General features: G+C 52.4%; 2 protein-coding genes across 11 annotated transcripts in view; one reads left to right on the top strand and one right to left on the bottom strand.

Annotated features, from left to right (window-relative positions):
• Positions 1 to 14,747, bottom strand: part of LOC138763089 (plexin-B1-like) — a 300,451-nt gene that overhangs the window by 182,486 nt on the left and 103,218 nt on the right. For 5 of the 10 annotated variants that reach the window (XM_069936701.1, XM_069936696.1, XM_069936705.1 and 2 more), the window contains one exon: positions 2,015 to 2,167. The exons of 2 other annotated variants lie outside the window; for them this stretch is intronic. The gene's annotated coding sequence lies outside the window, so the exon portion shown is untranslated. Of the gene's footprint in view, positions 1 to 2,014; positions 2,168 to 10,506; positions 10,675 to 14,747 lie in introns of those variants that run through there. 3 more of the 10 variants (XM_069936692.1, XM_069936694.1, XM_069936693.1) reach the window with 3 other exon arrangements.
• Positions 2,507 to 4,397, top strand: LOC138765274 (autotransporter adhesin BpaC-like). The gene is made up of 2 exons (XM_069942325.1): positions 2,507 to 3,227; positions 3,274 to 4,397. Exons 1-2 carry the CDS (start codon positions 2,507 to 2,509, stop codon positions 4,395 to 4,397), a joined length of 1,845 nt encoding a protein of 614 aa, XP_069798426.1.

Below are 14,747 nucleotides of genomic sequence, written 5' to 3' on the forward strand. Positions count from 1 at the left end.
TTTAGGCTTTGGTCTTGGAGCGGGAAATACACAGTAGAAATAAGTGTAGTTGCATTCCCTTTTCGAGTGAGAACCTCCATGTCTGTGTACATTGATAAGGCCCAATGATGGTCCCAACTTATCCCTTAAAAATGATCGTAATTGGATGCAGTGTGTGTAAAAAGATGGGAATGGGAATAAGGACTCATTCCCGTTCTGACATTTTACCTCCTTGGCCCCTAGTTATTTTCACAGATCACCTGCAGTCTAAACTGAACTAAGGCGATCCACGAACAACGGGCTAATGAATAGGACGTCCAGCCTCCTTAAATACCGCACTTCAGGTATTCTGTCTAAACCCACAGTGTGATATTTGGAGTTATGGTCATTCCAGTTGCATATGTTTTTTTTTAAAGCATAGAACTTGTGTAATTTTTCCCTTCTGAAGTCTCTCCTTACCTTCCGGGAGTCCATGCAGGAACAACCAAAACTTCGAACGTCTGTATCACACCGTGTGTTTAGAACAGATACCGGAAGTGCGGTGATTAAGGAGGTGGAACTTTCAATGTTGCTGCGGCGACGTCTGACAGACGTGGGACGTATAGCACTACTGCGAGTGTGGTGTGAATCGTGCGTCATTGATACATGCTGTTCATTAGATGTTCATGAAATGCACACAGTTCACTTTAGACCGCAGGCATTCTGGAAAATTTACTAAGGGTCGAGGAGGTAAAATATTGGAAAGGGAATGACTCCTTATTCCTGTTTCGATCTTTTTATACAGATTGTGTTCCAGGAGATTATTGCCAGCGGCTGTGTAAAAAAAACATTACAGGCATTTCAATTTGTCTGTCAATTATCAACACTATAAAGCCAAGGTCACATTCAACATTAGGAAGGAATTCGAGCTGCCAACTGGAATGCAGTTTTCTGAAGTACGTGTTAAGAGCAGATTACACCAATCAGTACAATGGTATTCCCATTCATTTTTATGTAGCAACTGGTTCCAGGACCTTCGAGAGCAACACGATCCAAATGATGCTTTTTTTTTAAATTTGAAAAATCTTGGGAGAATAGCAGGCAGCAGCTCAGGGTTTGCAGGAAATGGAGGAGATGCGGGTGAGGGTGGAGTTGATGGTGGTGGAGGGGAAGACACATTTGCGGAAGAAGGCGGACATTTCAGATGATCTGGATGGGAAGACCTCATCTTTGGAACAGATCCAGCAGAAATGGAGGGCTAGAATCCTTTCAGGACGTGAAGTGCAGTCAAGGTGGTTGTGGGAGTTGGTGGGTCTGTAATCTATGTCTGTGGAAAGCTACTCTCCTGAAATGGAGATTGAGAGAAGAAGTGGAGAGTGTTTTCAGAGATGAGTTTGAAATCGAGGTGGAAGTGGCCACAAAAGTGAATGAAGTTGATAAGCTAATTGTGGGTGCACGAGGCAGCCCTGATGTAGTCGTCGATATACCAGAGGAAGAGTGGGTGGGGGGGGCCTTGCCCGTGTAGGCTTGCAGCATGGATCGCTCCACAAAGCCTCCAAATGGGCAGGCATAGCTGGGTCCTATGCTGGTACCCATGGCTACTCCTTTGATTTGGAGAAAGTGGGACGAGTCCAAGGAGAAGTTAGGGAAGGTGAGACCAAGTTCTGCTATGCAGAGGAGGGCAGTGCTCGAGGGGGATGGTCAGGTCTCTTGTCAAGAAAGAAACGAAAGTCATTGAGACCTTGTGTGTGGGGGATGGAGGTGTAAAGGGATTGAAGTCCATGGTGAAGATGAGGAGGTCCTGTTCAGGGAATTGGAAGTAATTGAAGAGACGGAGAGCATGTGAGGCATCGCTGATGTAAGTGGGGAGAGACTGGACCTGAGGAGATGGAGTATCTTTTCGCCATCTGTACTAAGAGTGCTGTACCGTCACTTCCAGAAGAATCATCAAAAGACCCTCTGATACTATTTTTAAGAGTGGGCAGTTACATCTTTGCACCCCAGCTAATAGCCATCCGTCATTCACCTTCATATAATAAATTACTTTGCAACTTGCCTCCCAAGTATCAAAACCTAGCATGTTACTGCTGGCACCATTTGGCAGGACAAGCTGGTTTTCCACATTGACAGCAGAGTTTTCATCGGACTCCAGTGTAGGCAACGGAACTCCGATGAACAAGCATTTGAAATAACATCTCAGGCTTTAGCCCTGCAAGGTACAGGCAAAATGTAGGCAGGCTCAATTCGAGATGTTGAATTATGTATCTTTATCTTTGCTGTAGAAAGTATGCTATTTGACCTGCTGAGTTTCTCCCACATTGTTTTTAATCACGGTGTCTGGAGACTTTTAGTGTTTTACTCCATACAATAAGCCTTTTCATGCAAAGAAAATGCCCGTCTGTAAAGCGAAGGTTATCCGCCCTTGCATCTAGAGACATACCTTGCCGAACCCAAGCCTTCTCGAGGAACGATAATCGGCGGAGTACTGAGCTCCACCCCCTGACCTGAATTTATAGCTGTTGCAAGCTAGAGGTGGGCTGCTGACTCCATGACCCCTCTCCCCACTCACCCCTCTCCCTTCATGACTCCCTCAAGGAGGGCGGCGGCAGGGCAGCGGGCGGCGGCAGGGCAGCGGGCGGCGGTGGCAGGGCAGCGGGCGGCGGCGGCAGGGCAGCGGGCGGCGGCGGCAGGGCAGCGGGCGGCGGCGGCAGGGCAGCGGGCGGAGGCGGCAGGGCAGCGGGCGGCGGCGGCAGGGCAGCGGGCGGCGGCGGCAGGGCAGCGGGCGGCGGCGGCAGGGCAGCGGGCGGCGGCGGCAGGGCAGCGGGCGGCGGCGGCAGGGCAGCGGGCGGCGGCGGCAGGGCAGCGGGCGGCGGCGGCAGGGCAGCGGGCGGCGGCGGCAGGGCAGCGGGCGGCGGCGGCAGGGCAGCGGGCGGCGGCGGCAGGGCAGCGGGCGGCGGCGGCAGGGCAGCGGGCGGCGGCGGCAGGGCAGCGGGCGGCGGCGGCAGGGCAGCGGGCGGCGGCGGCAGGGCAGCGGGCGGCGGCGGCAGGGCAGCGGGCGGCGGCGGCAGGGCAGCGGGCGGCGGCGGCAGGGCAGCGGGCGGCGGCGGCAGGGCAGCGGGCGGCGGCGGCAGGGCAGCGGGCGGCGGCGGCAGGGCAGCGGGCGGCGGCGGCAGGGCAGCGGGCGGCGGCGGCGGCGGCAGGGCAGCGGGCGGCGGCAGGGCAGCGGGCGGCAGCGGCAGGGCGGCGGCGGCAGCGGCAGGGCGGCGGCGGCAGGGCAGCGGGCGGCGGCGGCAGGGCAGCGGGCGGCGGCGGCAGGGCAGCGGGCGGCGGCGGCAGGGCAGCGGGCGGCGGCGGCAGGGCAGCGGGCGGCGGCGGCAGGGCAGCGGGCGGCGGCGGCAGGGCAGCGGGCGGCGGCGGCAGGGCAGCGGGCGGCGGCGGCAGGGCAGCGGGCGGCGGCGGCAGGGCAGCGGGCGGCGGCGGCAGGGCAGCGGGCGGCGGCAGGGCAGCGGGCGGCGGCGGCAGGGCAGCGGGCGGCGGCAGGGCAGCGGGCGGCGGCAGGGCAGCGGGCGGCGGCAGGGCAGCGGGCGGCGGCAGGGCAGCGGGCGGCGGCAGGGCAGCGGGCGGCGGCAGGGCAGCGGGCGGCGGCAGGGCAGCGGGCGGCGGCAGGGCAGCGGGCGGCGGCAGGGCAGCGGGCGGCGGCAGGGCAGCGGGCGGCGGCGGCAGGGCAGCGGGCGGCGGCGGCAGGGCAGCGGGCGGCGGCGGCAGGGCAGCGGGCGGCGGCGGCAGGGCAGCGGGCGGCGGCGGCAGGGCAGCGGGCGGCGGCGGCAGGGCAGCGGGCGGCGGCGGCAGGGCAGCGGGCGGCGGCGGCAGGGCAGCGGGCGGCGGCGGCAGGGCAGCGGGCGGCGGCGGCAGGGCAGCGGGCGGCGGCGGCAGGGCAGCGGGCGGCGGCGGCAGGGCAGCGGGCGGCGGCGGCAGGGCAGCGGGCGGCGGCGGCAGGGCAGCGGGCGGCGGCGGCAGGGCAGCGGGCGGCGGCGGCAGGGCAGCGGGCGGCGGCGGCAGGGCAGCGGGCGGCGGCGGCAGGGCAGCGGGCGGCGGCGGCAGGGCAGCGGGCGGCGGCGGCAGGGCAGCGGGCGGCGGCGGCAGGGCAGCGGGCGGCGGCGGCAGGGCAGCGGGCGGCGGCGGCAGGGCAGCGGGCGCCGGCGGCAGGGCAGCGGGCGCCGTCAGGGCAGCGGGCGCCGGCAGGGCAGCGGGCGCCGGCAGGGCAGCGGGCGCCGGCAGGGCAGCGGGCGCCGGCAGGGCAGCGGGCGCCGGCAGGGCAGCGGGCGCCGGCAGGGCAGCGGGCGCCGGCAGGGCAGCGGGCGCCGGGAGGAGCCGTCAGGGAACTGCTGGTGCAGGCCGTGACAGCCTCACCAGGCCGTGACAGCCTCACCAGGCCGTGACAGCCTCACCAGGCCGTGACAGCCTCAGCAGGCCGTGACAGCCTCAGCAGGCCGTGACAGCCTCAGCAGGCCGTGACAGCCTCAGCAGGCCGTGACAGCCTCACCAGGCCGTGACAGCCTCACCAGGCCGTGACAGCCTCACCAGGCCGTGACAGCCTCACCAGGCCGTGACAGCCTCACCAGGCCGTGACAGCCTCACCAGGCCGTGACAGCCTCACCAGGCCGTGACAGCCTCACCAGGCCGTGACAGCCTCACCAGGCCGTGACAGCCTCACCAGGCCGTGACAGCCTCACCAGGCCGTGACAGCCTCACCAGGCCGTGACAGCCTCACCAGGCCGTGACAGCCTCACCAGGCCGCTTCAGCCTTCAGGATCACTTTCTACAGCTCAAAACGTGGCAGAGCACTGGCTGTCTTCATTGTCCATAATCCCCCTCGCAGCTGGAACTGTTCTGGGAAACACAGGGGTTCCAGCTACATGGGGAATTATGAGTAGGGAAGACAACCATTGCTCTGCCACGTATTTATGAGGGGCGACGCTACAGCACCAGTCACCCCACCTCCATTGGATCCAGAGGGCACAAAGAGGCGCCGCACGACATGAATGCGACACTGGAGCAGCCTTTTAGGGCTGCTGTCCGAAAGGCAAGTTTTATGTTTTCCCTCCATGCTTGCAGCCAGCCTCCAGGCCGAGGCCTGGCATGAAATGGCCTATTCGCAGTCTGTTTGCCAAACTTCAGGAACTAACAACCACTAACAAAAGCGGGAGAGCTTTTTTAGTTTGGTGAGATTAGATTCAGTCTGCAGATGTTCAGCAAAACCTACCAGTTTAATTCTCTTGGCAAAGGTGACATCAATTTCTGTGTCGCAGTCAGCGAGTCTGCATCCCCTCTTTCCTTCTGATCCCAAGCCTTTTGTAACTGACCATGCTGAAGGTTTGGCGATGGTCTTCCAAACCACATCAGTTCATTCATAACTCATTTTTAAAATCCAATAGCTGCAAAGATTCCAACCTTCTGTTTACTTCTAAGTTGGACTCTGAGGGAATTTTAATTTAATTAAAGTGAGCAAATGACACCCCAAGGGCAGAAAGAGTGAAGCAATAGATGTCTGCCTGCATGTTATCGCAGATCATTGTAACCTGGGGAGCCACGCAGTCAGTTTAAAGCATTTGCTTTCAAACTTTTTCTTCCCACCCACATCCCACCTTAAGCAATCCCTTACTAATCACAGAGCACCGATGGCACAGGGATGACTTAAAGTGGGATGGGAGTGGAAAGAAAAAGGTTGAGAACCACTGGCTTAAAGTCAGCTCTTTGTGCAAGTTACTACATTCCATCCATCCAACTGCATATGATTGACACTAAAATTTAACGCTTTAACATTGAGCCAGTTAATGTTCTGAATCAGGATTTATTGTCATGGACAAGTCATGAAATTCTGTGTTTTGTGGCAGTATGACATTGCATTCATATTATAACATCATACATTACTATATAAAAAAAATAGTGCACCAAAAGTAAGGCAGTGTAGCGCCTTGTGCTGAATGTCAGTGGTAAATTCCGACACGAAGGAGAAGTGATGATGCTGGCGGGCCGACCAGGGATCCTTTGCCATCGCGAGCACCTAGGTGAGGAGTTAGTGATCGGTGAAGATGGTAAAAGTCCTCCCCTCCAAAAAATAGCAGAAATGCCACACCGCCAGGTACATGCCCAGTAACTCACGGTCGAAGGCACTACACTTGCGTTCCGACGGGCGGAGCGGGCAGCTGAAGAATGCCAGCAGCTCCAGGACGGCACAGACGGCTGTGACAGAGGCATCAAGAGAGTGCCATATGCAGGTCGGTGTGCGGGTGGGCGAGCATGGTGGCCTTCACGAGGGCGTCCTTGGTGGCCTCGAACGCGGTGCAGGCTTCTGGGTTTCAAGGGAGTGTTTTGTGCTTGGCTGCGATGAGGGCGAATAGCGGCTGCATGATGCGCGCAGCTCCTGGGATGAAGCGATTATAAAAGTTGACCGTACCTGCAAATTCCTGCAGCCCCTTGAGGCTGTCCGGGCGTGGGAACTCCCTGATAGCGGTGACCGTCGCAGCAGCAGGTGTGGCTCCTTCAGCCGTGGTGGTATGGCTGCATGGATTCTTTCCCGAACTGGCACTTGGCCGGGTTGATGGTAAGGCCGAAATCGGCCAGCCAGGAGAAAAGGGCGTGTAGGTGGGCCTTGTGTTGTGCCTGGTCCTTGCTGGTGATGAGGATGTCGTCCAAATAAATAAAAAGGAAATTCACGTCCCTACCCACAGAGTCCATGAGGCGCTGGAAGATCTGAGCAGCGTTCTTGAGCCCGAATAGCTTGCGCAGGATTTCTAACAAGCCAAAGGGGGTGATGATGGCCGTCTTGGATATGCACCGGGATCTGGTGATATCCGCGCACCAGGTGAACCTTGGAGAAAACCCTCGCACCATGCAGGTTGGCAGTATGTCTTGGATGAGAGGGATGGGGTAACGGTCAGGAACTGTTGCCTCATTGAGCCGTCCATGGGCCCTGGTGGAGATGTGGTGGAACACCCCATGGCGTGGCGAGGCAGCGGAGAACTGTAGCTTGAGGTGTGTCAGGAACCTGCCCAGGATTCGCTGGAACTAGTCTTTGGGCGTGCTGATCATGGCCATCTGTAGTTGCTTCGAGCAGGAGGCGTTGAGGGGAACGGCCTGGAAGGTACGGGCATCCACCAGGCACCTACCTTGAATGTCCACCAGAAGCCCATGTGCGAAGAGGAAGTCTGCACCCAGAATGGCAGTCGGGAAGGATGAGACTGTGAACCTCCACGGGAAATTTCGTTGGCTGATCTGGAAGTGGACTGTCTGGTCTCCATACGTCCGAATTGCTGTTGCGTTGGCCGCATGGAGGGGAGGTCCACGAAGCCGGTTCCTGGACTCAACGGCCATGGCCGGCATGCCGCTGATCCGGGCTCCAGTGTCAATGAGGAACTGCCGGCCGCTGACTGAGTGCCGCAGGTAGAGGAGGCTGTGTCCTTGGCCAGCCGCTGCAGCCATCAACAGTAGCCGGCCTGATCATTTCCCTGGAACGAGCAGGGCTGACGACACTTCCGAGCCTTGGCTCCCCAGCACTGGTGGTAGAAGCAGAGGCCTGGAGCGGATGCTGTGGCCTTGGGGGCCCCTGCAGGGGCCTGATGCTCTGCTGCAGCGCTAGGGGCGGGCTTGGCATGGTCGTGCCCATGCCTCGTGACCTGCTGAGCCTTCCAGGAATCGTTCAAGCCATAGCTCTTGGGCCTTCTGGGCGACCTTCCTCGGGTCTGTGAAGCTCTCCTGGACCAGCACCAGCACCATGGTCAGATATCCCCAGGCATATGGTCGATGAAAATGCGCTCGAAGAGTGGGCAGTTGCTGTGCTCACCCATGAGCGTGAGCATCTCGTCCATCAGCTCCATCAGGGACCTGTCCCCCAAGGCGTCGAGGTGCAGCATCCGAGTGGCATGTTGGTGTCTGGATAGTCTGAGGGATCCGGTAAGCACTTGCTTGATGGTCTCGTATTTGTCTTCGGCAGGTGGGTGCTGAACGAGGTGCAGCACTCGTCTGGCGATGGCCTGGTCCACGGCAGCAACCACATGGTAAAATTTGGTTGTGTTGGACGAAATCTGGCGGAGATGAAACTGAGCCTCTGCGTGTCCAAACCAGGTCTCCGGCTCCTGAACCCAGAATTCAGGCAATTTCATGTATATAGAGCTGATCCCAGGCTCATTCATGATGGGTTCAAAGACGTTTGAACCAGTCGGGGTCACCAATTGTAGCAGCAGCTACACTGCTCCTGGAAGAACTCACACAACCAGATGGGTTGAGCTCAGTGAGCAGACTAGTTTATTGCAGGCTGCTGAGCTGCACTTATACGCCCAGTCTGGACCTGGCTGAGAACCGCACTGGAGGGCGCTGACGTCACCCGGGCATCACGTGGTCCCCCAGCACGGGGCTTCTGAGCCTTGTGCTGGGAGGAAGGGAACACCCCCGACGGCACCATTTTGTCCGTCTGCCCCGCCGTGTGGCTTACAAGCGGGGCCGGTTTGCCTGCCTAGTGGTGAGCCACCACAGCAGCAATGTCTTTGGTTCAATGTTCATTCAGGAATCTGATGGCAGTGGGGAAGAAACTGTCCCTGTGCCACTGAGTGCTCATCTTTAGGCTCCTGTACCTTTTCCCCAATGTTTGCAGAGTGAAGAGGGCATTGCCTGGGTGGAGGGAGGGGGGTCTTTGAGGATAGAGGCTGCTTTTTTAAGACACTGCTAATGTCCATGTCCTCGATGGAGTGGAGTCTGGTGCTTGTGATATCGTTGGCCGAGTTAACAACCCTCTGGGGTTTCTTCTTGTTCTGAGTATTGGCGCCTCCATACCAGGCAATGGGGCCACCAGTTAGAATGCTCTCCAGAGTACACCTGTAGAGGTTTACGAGAGTCTTCGGTGACAAATCTGAATCTCCTCAAGACACCTCACAAAATAAAGCCGGTGGAGAGCATTCTTTGTGATTGCATCGTCAGACAGAATCCTTAGTGATGCTTTTTATACTAATGTTACTTGTAAATTGTAATTCCTGTATTTCACTGAATGTAATGGCAATAGTAGAGAGATAAACAGTGAGGAAAATTAAAATTACACCTTTAAATTACAATATCATACACACAGCCTAATTATATTTACGTACTAATGACAATACTGTAGCTAAAACACCAAGAAAATTTGACAAAAGCAGTGATTAACACCAGCAGCAACTAAAACAACAGCGCATGCTTTTAGCACATGCAGATGAAACCACGGGAACGACAGGTCTGACCAGAGCAGCATTAGAAGGTTCAAAAAGTAAATGAGCATCGAGTTCTAGCGTCGTAGGTACATTGATTCATGAAATTAAAAATGTTTTTGTTGTTATAACCAAGTACAGGGATATTTTTTTTTAATTAATTTCTACTGAAACACTGCACAAATGATTTCTAGACAACCATTTTGTTGTCTCCCCCCCCCCCCCACCCCACCCAGTGCGGTCCGCACCCCACTAGTGACGCCAGTGAATGACATTTGCTGCTTGTGGGACCTTGCTGTTTGCAACTTGTCTGCCACACTTCCTGCATTGTAAAAAGAGTGACTACTTTTCAAAAATATTCCGACTTGCAGCACCTCCTATTTTTATTTCAGATTTGCAGCACTCATCATATTTTGTGCCCTTGTACTTTGTTGACTGCAAAACGTGAAAGGGTGGAGTTTGGCACCATACAAATGCAGTCTGACCTCCTTCAGGCAAAGGATCGACTTCTCTGCCTAGAAATTGCTGAGGTGACATTTCTTACTCTAATGTCATTGCAGGGCAGCAGAAGGCTCTGGGTCTGTCGATTGGTTGAGAGGGTCTGTGTCGTGCCTTTGACAGCATGTGTAGTCCCTCGGGGAAACCTCACTTGGCATCTCATAAAACCACAAAAGATGAATCCAGATTGATTTCCCATAAACTGATATGAAATCTGCTGAACTAAATCATTTTTATGCACGTTGGATAGGATCATAAGGGAAATCTTGGTGGGCAATAAACACTCCTGGCATTATATTAATTGGATTTAGTAGATTTTATTTCAAGTCTCAAGATGGTTGCCACTTAATCAACTGGGTACAATGAATAGGACATTAAATTAACTTGACATCCCATGTCCTACCCCTATGACCTGAAACATTGACACCTTGGTGCTAAATTAATTTTGTTTGAGCTTTCCCCACCTCTTCAGAAATAATGTGGCATGATGAAAAGGGCTGCTATCACTGAAAGAGGGATCATTAATGAGGGTGAATTACTGGAACAGCTGGAGAGGTTTTTTTAAAAAAACTAATTCTCAATACCACTCACATGGGGAGGTGGGGGAATAAAGTCTTCTCCGCTCCTCACACATTATGGAAAGTGGTACTCTCTTTTCTTTTTCCCTGAAAATCATTACATTAAAACCCCTGGTATCCAGCACCTACAGTGCTTAAGGCTTACTCCTACCATGCCCAACTAATACACCTGTGTGATAGTACAGATCTATCACCAATGTACATAGTGTATATAGTTACTGTATCTAGACTGTGCTTACAGCGATTGGCTGAGAGCTAAGCCACACCTATTGTTTGGGCCTTAAAGGGTTGTGTCCCTAGCCAGGTCGGATCATTCCGGACTGGTCGGCCACCTGTGAAGAGCTCCGGTCTTTTGCTAATAAAAGCCTTGGTTTGGATCAACAAGTCTTTGGTTCTTTCGACGAGCTCTACAATTTAAGAATAACAGTTTAAAAGATAAAATTACTATACTGTACTTATACTGAACAAACTTCACTTGCTTTAATACATAAACCCGAAGGCATTTTACTTTATTTTTAGTCACATTCTTTGAAAAGATTTAACCGTCGCTGCATCTGCAGGCTCCTCCCCCTCCACGGACAATAACATAGCTAAGTCACCCTACCCCTCCACCAAGTTTACAGATAAAGCCCCTGACCGTGAGCAACTTTTACTCAGTAGGGATAAGGAGACACTTGAAGAGAGTCACCCCCATGGCAAGCGGCATCATCCTGGGCGACGCCATTTTATTCAAACACAACTTTATTCAAACAGCTGCTACGAGCAAAGCCCGATTAAGGCTGAATATTTGCTCCCACCTTCACCAAAGGTTGATGTGCTATTTCAGAGAACATTTCCTTGCACAATTTTAAATGTGCATTTTTTTTTAAACTGTTATTTTATTCTTATTTACTTTCTCTATTATTTTTGCCAAGTGAGCCTCAACTTCACAAATAAAATCCAGTGACAGCCCACATTGAGAATAGAGACCAGCTCCATGATAAAATATAGATTCACATATAAATAGCAAGAGTGCCCAGACCAAGATAGTGTGGCCTTTTTAAATGACTCTGTGGAGCAGTTGATGATATTGCAACATGCAGAGAATGTTCTTTTCTTTGGCTTGGCTTCGTGGATTGTGATAGTACAGATCTATCACCAATGTACATAGAGTATATAGTTACTGTATCTAGACTGTGCTTACAGCGATTGGCTGAGAGCTTAGCCACGCCTACTGTCTGGGCCTTAAAGGGTTGTGTCCCTAGCCAGGTCGGATCATTCTGGACTGGTCGGCCGCCTGTGAAGAGCTCCTGTCTCTTGCTAATAAAAGTCTTGGTTTGGATCAACAAGTCTTTGATTCTTTCGACGAGCTCTACACGGACGAAAATTTATGGAGGGGTAATGTCCACGTCAGCTGCAGGCTTGTTTGTAGCTGACAAGTCCGATGCGGGACAGGCAGACACGGTTGCAAGGGAAAATTGGTTGGTTGGGGTTGGGTTTTTCCTCCTTTGTCTTTTGTCAGTGAGGTGGGCTCTGCGGTCTTCTTCAAAGGAGGTTGCTGCCCGCCGAACTGTGAGGCGCCAAGATGCACGGTTTGAGGCGATATCAGCCCACTGGCGGTGGTCAATGTGGCAGGCAGGCACCAAGAGCTTTCTTTAGGCAGTCCTTGTACCTCTTATCTCAGAGAATGTGTACCATCTATAAAAATACTGATACTCAAACTTCAAAAATTCACTTTTTGAAAGGGTTTTCACTTTTACAAAAAATGCGAGTTGCACATGCTCCTTCCCCGGGAACTACGCCCAGCGTCAAGGCTTTGAACTGTGTCCATGAGCATCCGTGCTTTTTCTCGATTTGCCTCCATTATCAGGACGTGTCCAAGGGTATTGGTAAAGTCTAAGAGAGCTCCTAATTGACTCTTTACATGCACGGTTTCATAAATCCAAAGGAAATGGGCCAATGACAAATTTTCTCAAGCAAAATATTTCAGTAATAATTGGGTCTAGAGTAGTGATTCTCAACCTTCCCTTCCCACTCACATCCCACCTTCAGCAATCCCTTACTAATCACAGAGCACTGATGGCACAGGGATTACTTAAAGTGGGATGTGAGTGGGAAGGTTGAGAACCTCTGGTTTAGAGCACCTTTGCTGGATGCTTTGAGTGCTGACAAAGAACTGAATGATAGAAAAACACACAAGGGTAAGCAGTCAAGCATACGGTCATATTTCAAGCCTTCCACATCAGCCACCTTCGACAGTGAGGCTGGCAGACATAGAAGGTGCAGAAGTCAGAGACGTGATGGATTCAGACAATGATGAGATGTCAGTAGGTGACCCTCTTCCTCTTTCTCTCTCTCTCTCTCTCTCTCACTGACATCCCAGTCTCCTGTAGCCCCCACCACCCCAGCCTCTGAAGATTCAGCCTAATTACACTGGACATACATTATTTCTACTTTCTAGGCTGTGTATTTATCAGATCATTCCTGTTCATGTAGTTTTAGGCCTTGTATTATTTGGTATGATTTTGTAGGTTATTTTTTGGGTCTAGGAATACTCAAAAAAAATTTCCCATAAAAATCAATGGTTATCACGTCTTCATTTTATGCCATTTCGGCTAATGAGAGGTCCCGTGGGAATGCTCTAGTATCGTAAAGTGGGGTACACCTATATTCCATCTCCCCACTGAACAACAAAAACCAATATTCTTCATTTTTGTGGGGTTTAGTACCATTTTTAATTAACTGAGCCACCACTGCTTCATATTTTTAACCTGACATTAATAAAGACCTACTCTAGCAGATTTAATAAATCATAAATTTAGACATACAGCAAAGTAACTGGCCATTTCGGCCCACTTATCTGTGCCGCCCAACTTACACCCAATTAACCTACACCCCCAATACGTTTCAAACGGTGGGAGAAAACTGGGGGAATTCCACGCAGATACGGGGAGAACGTACAAACTCCTTATAGGCAGCGAGGCATTCGAACCCCGGTCCCGATCCCTGGCACTGTAAAGGCGTGGCGTTAACCGCTACACTAACAGTGCAGCTATAATGTTGAGAAATGTACAGTTGTACATTTTGGAAGAAGAAATAAACAGGCAGAAAATTCAAAATTCGGAAATGCAAAGGGATGTAGAGGTCCTCATGCAGGATAACCTAAAGGTTAACCACCAGGTTGGATCGGCAGTAAGGAAAACGAATGTTTTGTTGACATTCATTTCAAGAGGAATAGTCCAGGGGCTAGCACATGAGAAACATTCAGTGGCTCTTGGACTGTATTCATTGGAATATAGAAGAATGAGAGGGGATCTCATAGAAACATTTCCAATGCTGAAAGGATTAGATGGAATAGATGTGAATAAAATGTTTCCCTTGGTGGGTGACTCCAGGACAAGAGGGCACAGACTTAGAATAAGGTACCCATTTAAAACAGAGATGAGGAGAAATTTCTTTAGCCAGCAGGTCGTGGATTTGTGGAACTCGTTGCCACATCCAGCTGTGGAGGCTGGATCATTGGGGGAGTTTAAGGAGGAGGTTGACAGGTATCTAATTAGTCAGGGTATCAAGGGATATGAGGATTTTGGAACTAGATGTGAGAACGGTTTCGCTCGTGAATTTGTGGTACAGACTCGATGGGCTGAATGGCCTACTTCTGCTCCTTTATCTTATGATCTTGTATGCTATGTGTAGGGCTTTGTTAAATAAACTAGAAGGCTTCTATAGCAAAGTTATTTTATAAAAAATGATAGTGAATAAATATAAAGGAACATACAAAAATAACAACTGATCCTTGCTAACTGCCATCAGAGCCACTCTCCCGACACGTGGGGTTGAAGTGGTTACACTCCACATATGTGAAAACGATAGATCTTTGAGACCCTGCGTGAATAACAGACACAAACCTGCAACAGCAGAAGTAACAAGGCACATTCAAAAAACCCTCTGTATTTAAGCTCAATCTGATGGTGAAGCATCGACCAGGATCTAAGAGTATCAGATTACTTAGATGTTAAGTATTTTAGAATGTGGACACATTGAACTGCCGTTTATAAACAGGTTTTCCTTTTGACTAAACACGTCTCTAATTCTCCCGCTGGCTTGTGTATTTAATGAGGCATATAAACTGGGAAGGCCCTCTGTTCCAAGGCTTGCCTGCACAGAGACGGGGCAGGGAGAGAGGCACAAAATTACTCAGCTTAGGAAAGGCTTGTGTCTCCACAGTGCGTTTTCATTTGCATTTCTCAAAGTCCCAAAGCTTTGAGCAGCTGAAGATTCATTTCTTATTTCCTGATTTTAAAGTGAAAACTCAAGGTGCAACATCCAATTAGCACACAGCAAGCTTCCACAAGCAAGACCACTTCCCTGAGCACCTTCGCTTTGTCCATATCAATGGCGGGGATCTCCTAGTGGCCAACCATTTTAATTCTGCACCCCATTCCCATGCATGTCTGTCCATGGCCTCTTGCTCAGCCAAACCAGGGCTAACTGTAAATGG

The sequence above is a fragment of the Narcine bancroftii genome, chromosome 5 (genome assembly GCF_036971445.1).
Source record: "Narcine bancroftii isolate sNarBan1 chromosome 5, sNarBan1.hap1, whole genome shotgun sequence".
In the NCBI taxonomy this organism is placed as follows: domain Eukaryota; kingdom Metazoa; phylum Chordata; class Chondrichthyes; order Torpediniformes; family Narcinidae; genus Narcine; species Narcine bancroftii.